The sequence below is a fragment of the Podarcis erhardii genome, assembly GCF_964252035.2.
Source record: "Podarcis erhardii genome assembly, chromosome: 4".
Taxonomy (NCBI): Eukaryota; Metazoa; Chordata; class Lepidosauria; order Squamata; family Lacertidae; genus Podarcis; species Podarcis erhardii.
The window spans coordinates 4,445,952-4,454,894 of NC_138508.1; the positions used below are offsets into that span (position 1 = coordinate 4,445,952).

The 8,943-nt window shown below is 50.3% G+C and overlaps 1 protein-coding gene across 2 annotated transcripts in view; it reads left to right on the plus strand.

Annotated features, from left to right (window-relative positions):
• The window catches only part of RHOG (ras homolog family member G), a 33,321-nt gene extending 24,991 nt beyond the window's left edge, over positions 1 to 8,330 (plus strand). For both annotated transcript variants that reach the window (XM_081860803.1, XM_081860804.1), the window contains exon 2: positions 7,598 to 8,330. In XM_081860803.1, coding sequence (XP_081716929.1) covers positions 7,598 to 8,215 — 618 coding nt within the window. In that variant the 3' untranslated portion in view covers positions 8,216 to 8,330. The remainder of the gene's footprint in view (positions 1 to 7,597) is intronic.
• Positions 8,331 to 8,943: the final 613 nt, after the last annotated feature.

Sequence of the window (8,943 nt, forward strand, 5' to 3'; positions counted from 1 at the left end):
CACCTAGTTTTTGGAGGAGGAAAACAAGAAAAAAAATATTCTGAATCTCAGAAGCCAGAACAGCAAGAGGGATCGCTGCGCAGTGAAAGCAGCAATCCCTTTTGCTGTTCTGGCTTCTGGGATAGCTGCACAGCCTGCATTTGCTCCATAAGACGCACACACATTTCCCCTTACTTTTTAGGAGGCAAAAAGTGAGTCTTATAGAGCAAAAAATATGGTATATATAAAATGTATATAGATCACTTCGTTGTAGAAAACCTCGACGTGGTTTATCAAAAGAGCAAAACGGTGAGATTGTCAGCTGTTAAAACTGTGAAGACTGTGAGAAAAAAAATTAAAAACCAGCAATAAACTAAAAATGCACCGGCATGCTAAACATCCGGGTGGGCTTCTCTAAGGGAAATGGTTTTTAGCAGGCGCCGAAAAGTGACGGAGCCAGCTGGGCGTCATGAGGCAGGGAGTTCCAGAGGGGAAGTTCCACCACACCGAAAGACTGAGCTCTTAGAAGTGGGAAACACATTTGAACCAGTGATAGTATTCTAGTATTTTCACCTCCAGTGCCCTCCCAGGATGGGAGGATTTGGGGGGGAGAGGGGGTGGACAGGAAGTTGGCTATAAAAAGTTATTTTCTGCTGCCTAGGAATTTTGGGACCTACAATTCCTAATAGAAAAGCCTCTGGCGCTACAGATCTCTGGTCGCGAGAGCACAGGTCTTGCTCCAAAGGATTTTTTTTGCGTTGAATGGGCTCTGTGCAGATCCGGCCTCGTTTTCAGGGAACACTAAGGCGCCCTAAGCATTCATTATATTTGAGGCTTTTGAGGAAATTCCATGCTAGAGATCATTAGGAAAGGGATTTAAAATAAAACAGGCCGAAGCATGAACACATTCTTCAAATCTTGTGGTGCGCCTGGGATAACTGTGTCCAGTTCTGGTTGCCTCGCCTCAGAATGGAGCTGGAAAAAGTTCAGAAAGGGGCAAGCAGAACGAACAAGAGGGTAACCCCCCCCCCATATGAAGAAAGATTGCAGTGTTTGGGGGATGTTTAGTTTAATAATAATAAATTTTTATTTATACCCCGCCCTTCCCGGTTCAGAAAACCGGGCTCAGGGCGGCTAACAACAAATTTAAAACACTTCATTGATGCAACAAAAAAACACAGTATAAAACGTGAATAACAATAAATTCAGAATTCAAAAATAAATTTAGGGTGGGAAATCCATCCAATAAACATTAGATGATCACCAGGGCTAGCTGGCTAAGGAGGAGACCAGGGGGGAATTAGCTGTGGGATCCCAGAGCGGAGAATCTTCCTAAAAAGTTTAGTTTAGAGAAAAGAGATTGCACCTCAAGGAGAAAAAAAAGGGGGGGAGCCTGTGCCCTTTTCTCATAACATTAAAACTCCAGTGAACCTCAATATGGAAGTTAAAAAAGGAAGTACTTTGTGCAGCACATAGTTAGCCTATGGAACTCCCTGCCACAGTAATGACCACCTAGATAGCTTTAAAAGAGGATTAGGCCAATGCGCGGAGGAAAAAGTCTCTTGTGCGAGGCCCACGGACCTGCCTGGCCCTTGCGCTGACCCCGTCCGCTTTGATCAGGCTTTTTTTGGGCGATTTCCTAAGCAGGTGGGTGGTGCTCGCTGTGAATCAATAGGGGAGAGCATTGATTTCCTGCCTCTGACAGCAACATGTCTTGGGTCGTGTCTCTGCCTAGCTGGCTTCCTGTTTAGATTTCTGCAAGCGGCGGCGTTTTCCTTCTCCTGACATCAAAGGCAGCCCCCCCACCCCCACCCCGGCCATGGGAGATTTTCCTGGACGGGGATCCTGGAAGGGGCACTGTGGAAGGGATCCTACCTTTGGAACAGAGATAGCATTAAATCAGTTGGAGTTCATGTTATTAAATATACCAATATGAGTTTCAGTAGTGGGAGTGGTCCCTACTCGCAAATCAATAGTGATGCCTTTAAGAAGATCTCATCTACCCCTTTAAGCGCATATAAAAGGTAATAGGCTCACTTCCAAATTGAAAACGCACAGAGAAGCTCAAGATACACGTTGATCTGCTCACGCTTAGGTGAGGAATCATATGATTATAGGCTGCCTTAGAGTTTTTAATTTGATTCAACACACGTAATTATTATTAATATTATTTTCAGTTGTTATATCTGAGAAACGTAGAAAATAACAGGGATGAACCACCAAGCTGGACAGCTTTAAAAGTAGATTAGAGAAATCTATGGAGGAGGAGAGGGTTTATCAAAAAGGTCCGTATAGTTAAAGGTATGGTTTTCCCAGTAGTGAGAGCTGGACCATAAAGAAGGCTGATCGCCGAAGAATGGATGCTTTTGAATTCTGGTGCTGGAGGAGACTCTTGAGAGTCCCATGGACTGCAAGAAGACCAAACCTCTCCATTCTGAAGGAAATCAGCCCTGAGTGCTCCCTGGAAGGACAGATCCTGAAGCTGAGGCTCCAAGACTTTGGCCACCTCATGAGAAGAGAAGACTCCCTGGAAAAGACCCTGATGTTGGGAAAGATGGAGGGCACAAGGAGAAGGGGACGACGGAGGACGAGATGGTGGGACAGTGTTCTCGAAGCTACCAGCATGAGTTTGACCAAACTGCGGGAGGCAGTGGAAGACAGGAGGGCCTGGCGTGCTCTGGTCCAGGGGGTCACGAAGAGGCAGACACGACTAAACAACAACTAGCCACAATGGCTCTGCTCTGCCACCCACAGTGATGCTTCTGAATGCCAGTTGCTGGAAACCCCAGGATGGGGAGAGGGGTCTTGGGTTCGAATCCTGATTGCAGGCTTCCCATAGGCTTCTAGCTGCCTACTGTGAGGACAGGATTGCTGGGCTGGACGGGCCATTGGCTTGATCCAGCAGCCTAGTCTTGTGCTTCGCTGGGTGGTCTATAGCTCTGGGGAGACAGGGGACGTCAAAGCGTCAAAACTCCTGCCAGCTTTTCCTTACCTGAAGAGCAAAGCCCGAGGGGGCAGCTCCTGTGGGTCGTCCCCCCCCCCAGCTACCCCACAGCCCAGAAACAAGGACCTGCCTTTCCGCCTTGCCAAGAAACCTTTTAGGCAACTGCCTCTCAGCTTCCCCCACTTTGCAGATTTAAGATTAATGGCAGTCGGAGCCGGACGCAGCCGAGGCCAGAGCTGGGCTAAATATACCAAAAGCTGCCGGGTGTATTTATGGATCAGGCCTCTTCCTCCCCACCCAGCCCTACAGACTCTGCTAGACGAGAGAGCGGCTTTCCTGGCTGTCGTCAGGTTGGGGGGGGGGCCCTTCTGAGGCTTCTTGTATAGCAATGATGGCCAAACATGGCCCTCCAGCTGTTTTGGGACTACAACTCCCATCATCCTTAGCTAACAGGGCCAGTGGTCAGGGATGATAATAATAATAATCTAATAAATTTTATTTATACCCTGCCCTCCCCAGTCAAGACCGGGCTCAGGGCGGCTAACACCAGGTATAAAAGCAATTGATTAAAATACAACTTAAAAAACAAGATTAAAATGCAGCCTCCTTTCAGTAGAAACTCAAATCACAAATTTTTGGGGGGATGAAAATGTCAAATCTTCACCAAGGCCAACTATCCAGACTGGTCCTACGTGGGCCAGAAAAAAGCCAGGGAAGTCCCCAAATAGGAGTTCCGTCACAGAAAGAGAAAGGAAAAAGGAAATGATGGGAATTGTAGTCCCAAAACAGCTGGAGGGCCAAGTTTGGCCATCGCTGCTCTATAGGGACAGCAATTGGGGTGTTTGGGAGAGGCTTAGTGCACTTATCTCCCATTGCCCCCCTAAGATATTTACTGAAATCCAAGGAGCCCCCCCCCCGGAAGGCTTATGTAGGGCCTGCACTTATTGCAACAGTCCATCACACGTTGGGAATCTTGAGGCTGGACTACTGTAAGGCGGTCTTTGTGGAGCTCCCCTTGGTGCAGAATGCTGCAGCCAGATTGCTGACGGGGGTTTCTAGTCGAGAACATGGGGGCCCATTGTTGAAACAGCCACACTGGTTGCCCACTTACTGCCAATCCAGGTTCAAGTTCCTTGTGTTAATAATAATAGTAGTAGTAGTAGTAGTAGTAGTAATAATAATAATAATAATAATAATAATAATAATAATAATAATTTATTTATACCCCTCCCATCTGGTTGGGTTTCCCCAGCCACTCTGGGCGGCTTCCAACAGAATATTAAATATTAAAATACAATAGTCTATTAAACATTAAAAGCTTCCCTAAACAGGGCTGCCTTCAGATGTCGTCTAAAAGTCTGGTAGTTGTTGTTCTCTTTGACATCCGCAGGGTGGGTGCCATCACCAAGAAGGCCCTCTGCCTGGTTCCCTGTAACCTCACTTCTGGCAGTGAGGGAACCAAAATAAGCCAGTGTGGAACTAAGAGCAGGGAGAGAGGAGACAATTCTACTGTTCGTGTGAAGCCCAGGAGCTGAAATCAATTGCACAACAGCCCAAATGTAGCAGAGAATATTAGCAGAAGAGGTGGACTTATTCACGCATTCATTCACTTGATTATTTACCTGGGAGGTGGGGGAGAGGGAAGAGAGAAAACCTTGCACACCACCCATTGGGTTCTTAGACGGAAGGTGGGTTGGTTGTTGGCACCCGTCCACCTCGAGAGACAATGGAGTGCGCCTCTGGGGGTGAAGGCAAACCGCAGGAGAATCGCAGCGCCTGGTGTGGCTGCATAATGGCTGCCCGCCGTGTTGTTTTTGCTGCGTTGGCAGCAACGAAGTGACATATCCGGGCTGCAAGCCTGGGCGGTGGGTCTGGAGGTCCTGGGCTGCCCAGAAGACAAGACCACCCCCCCATGAAGGAAAGCAGAGCAAGGCGTTTGGCACCGGAAGGCGGCGTACAAGGCGCCATCCAACTGCCTTAGGGACTCCGCTCCAGATTGGTGTGGGTTTCACCCCGGAGCCTTTTCTTCTCCCAGAGATATCCCACAAGGCAGTGGAGGTTTAGGGCCAGAATTTCCCTTCTCCTAGATGGGCTCCCTTCCTGGGTGGCCGAGCCCTGTCTGCCCCTCAAAGCCGGGGCATAAATGCAAATACAGTGGACGCTTGGGTTGCGAACGCGATCCGTGCGGGATGCACGTTCACAACCCACAGCGTCCGCAACCTGCAGCGGCACGTCTGCGTACACGCAGGTTGCGATTCAATGCTTCTGCGCATGCGCAAAGCGCAATTTAGCGCTTCTGCGCATGCGCGACTGCCGAAACCTGGAAGTAACCCGTTCCGGTACTTCCGGGTTTCGCCGGTCCGCAACCCAAAAAAACGCAACCTGAAGTGTCTGTAACCCGAGGTATGACTGTAATAGAGCACACATTATTTACCGTATTTTTTGCTCTATGAGACGCACCAGATCACAAGACGCACCTAATTTTTGGAGGAGGAAAATAAGAAAAAAAATTATTCTGAATCTCAGAAGCCAGAACAGCAAGCGGGATCGCTGCGCAGTGAAAGCAGCAATCCCTCTTGCTGTTCTGGCTTCTGGGATAGCTGTGCAGCCTGCATTCACTCCATAAGACGCACACACATTTCCCCTTACTTTTTAGGAGGGAAAAAGTGAGTCTTATAGAGCAAAAAATACAGTAACTTCACACAAGTACAGCGCCCCAAGGCCTCCTTGCTTGCGCTCCTCGTGTAATACACACACTTGGGGAGTCTTCCACATGTTCTATCTAGAAACAGGTCCAACAGTTTCTGAGCATGTTTCTTTTTGCCCCGGCCCTTTCCCTGCAAAACTCCGCTCTTTACTGCTGAATCGGAATAAACAGCAATTCGAGTTTTCTGCCCAGACCTTAGTCACTGCCTGTGATCTCGCTAGAGACTCGTGATCTTGCATTCTCTTCTGAATCATTTCCTGCCTTCAGCGGCCGGCCGGCAGCTCCCAGCCCCTCTCTGCCTCTTGCCCTCCAATCGTTGGCCGGCCCTTATCTCTGACCCTCAGAGCAAGGGAGGGAGGGAGGCGGCTGGGGTGGAGATTAGCTCTGCTGCCTGCCTTGGCGCTTGGCAGGGCTGGGGAAGGCTGCCTGGGATGGGCAAGGGAGAAAGAGGCCCATTGGTCAGACCCCAAAGCGGAGCCTCCAGACGCAGGGGGAGTAAGAGCAAGAGAGCAGCCCTGCAGGATCAGGCCAGTGCCCTGTCTCTTCCACCCTCCTGTTCTCCCAGCGGGAAACTCGCAAGCAGGATTCGAGCACGGGAGCGACTCCCCCTAGCAAGTGGGATTCAGAAGCATGGCTGAAATGAATTATTTTATTTTACATTTATATTTGATCCTAAGAGCCAACTTCCTTCCTTCCTTCCTTCTGGCTTTTTATATCACATCTAAATTTTTCGCATTGTCTTCATCCATTTTGTATATTATTGTTCTTCTTTCGTATTTGTCCATAGAGTGTCTATAGCCAAATAAATCCTCCTGTATATACAATTCTTATTGTCTATTCATTTACAACTACCATTGATTAGATTAATCATTTTCATTATTTTCTTTATCCAGAAATTTCCTTTGTATTTCACATTATGAAGTTTATTTCAGTTCTGCTGGTTTCACTATTTCACCTTATCCTTCCTATGCATGACAGAAATTTCCCCCCGTTCCTTTTGAAACGTTTCATCGCCATGTTGTCGAATTTCCCCTGTTAATCTAGCTATTTCTGCATATTCCATATTCTGCATATTCCATTACCTTCTGTCGCCATTCTTCTACTGTGGTAATTGCTGTTGAGTATGTAAATGAAGATCAATGAAGAATATTATGAATTGAAATGAATTATATGATGCCTTTCCTTGTATCAAAGCAAGTAACCCAGTCTCAGAGAGATGCAGATCTCGACAGACGGAGGGCATGAGATGCTTGCTTGCAGATCTGTGTGGAACAGCTACTGGTTGGGGGGGGCTGTTGTGTTCACCCCTGAGAGAGCTTGGGGGGTTGCTTCCAGATGGGTGTCTGATGTAGGATCTTGCTGCTGGATCAGGCTAATGGCTCCTCTGGTCCAGCATCCTGTTCTCACAGTGGCCAACCTGCAAGAGTCTCCCTTTCCTGCTGGGACAAACTCCCCTCCCCACTGGTCTCCCAGAATCAGAAGAGGCAGAAAAAGGGCAGAGGAGAAGTGAGCTTCATGCAAGCACAGTCTCCAATCGCTTGGACAAGGTTCTGGAGAGGAAGGGACTTAGATGGCTGTGGGAAGGCGGGGACTTTCAGTCTCGGCAACTGACTCACGGGGCAAGACCTACCGGGGATAAGCTGCTGCGCTCATAAAGCCTGATGCTTTGCCCAGTTTGTGCAGTTTGCATTCTTGCTAATAAAGAGTTGATGCAAACTTGCACAGTGTGATTTACTGCCGGCTCGTTCCCGATGATACCGAGCGAGGCGTGTAGACGATACCGAGCGAGGCGTGTAGACAACACCGAGCGAGGTGTGTAGACAACACCGAGCGAGGCGTGTAGACAATACCGAGCGAGGCGTGTAGACAATACTGAGCAAGGAGGGACCTCAGTCTAAGCAGCTTCTTCCTCTTGGGCTTCTCCTCCTTGCCCTGACTGTGTCTTCCTTCCGTCTCTCCCCCTGCAGATTTCTGAAGGCGAGAGGAGAGGAGGTGCCAGGGCAGCCGTGATGCAGAGCATCAAGTGTGTGGTGGTGGGGGACGGGGCGGTGGGCAAGACCTGCCTGCTCATCTGCTACACGACCAACGCCTTCCCCAAGGAGTACATCCCCACCGTCTTTGACAACTACAGCGCCCAGAGCGTAGTGGACGGCCGAACGATCAGCCTCAACCTGTGGGACACGGCCGGCCAGGAGGAGTATGACCGCCTGAGGACACTCTCCTACCCGCAGACCAACGTCTTCATCATCTGCTTCTCCATCGCCAGCCCGCCCTCCTACGAGAACGTCAAGCACAAGTGGTACCCGGAGGTGTGCCACCATTGCCCCGACGTCCCCATCCTGTTGGTGGGCACCAAGAAGGATCTCCGCTCCAGCCCGGAGGCGGTGAAGAAGCTGAAGGAGCAGAACCAGGTGCCCGTCAGTACCCAGCAGGGCATCAGCCTCTCCAGGCAGATTCACGCCGTCAAGTACATGGAGTGCTCGGCCCTCAACCAGGAGGGCATCAAGGACGTCTTCACAGAGGCCGTCCGTGCCGTCCTCAACCCGGCCCCCGTCAAGGCCAAGAGACCCTGCGCACTCTTGTGAAGGGGGACGCTGCCCAGCGCTGACCCTGCCCGCCAGGGCCGCAAACGGGTGCCCTCGGGGGTGGCTGGCCGTTCAGGGCTGGGGGGTCTCCTTATCCCATTCCCCCTCCTGAATGAAGGATGCCCTCGGGGGTGGCTGCCCGTTCAGGGCTGGGGGGGGTCTCCTTATCCCATTCCCCCCCCGAATGAAGGATCCACAGCCCTCCTCCTCTTTCTTCCCCAGATGTGACTTTTCCTTTTTGTCTTTGCCACCATTCCTGCCCAGATTCCCAGATTCAAATTACTAGGAAGGAGATCTTTGTAAGGCGTGAGCCGTTCGGCAGTGAAGCGGATAACCTGGGGAGGTGGGCTCGCCTTCCTCGGGGGCTTTTCGGCAGGGATTCTTGAGCTGCAGTTGCCGCACTGCAGGGGGCGGTCTAGCGGCCCTCGGGCGTCCCCTATGATTCTGTGGCTCAGCTCGTTTGGATTAGCCAGGGACCCAAGGCCACGGATGACGTTGCAGCGTCCAAGATGGAAAAACGGCCACGTTTGCACTAATGACCTGCACAGTTTGCCGGGGACGATGATAACGCTTCCTTGGTGGCTCAGGCCCCTAAACACCATCTCTGGTTGCTGGGACCTCATTTCCCCCTCTTCTTTTGGGGGGCTTCCAAGCCATCGCTCGGCTCAAGCTCATGAGAACCTGATGGACCTCAAAAAATGTATTGTCTGAAAGGGCAGCCCCCAGGA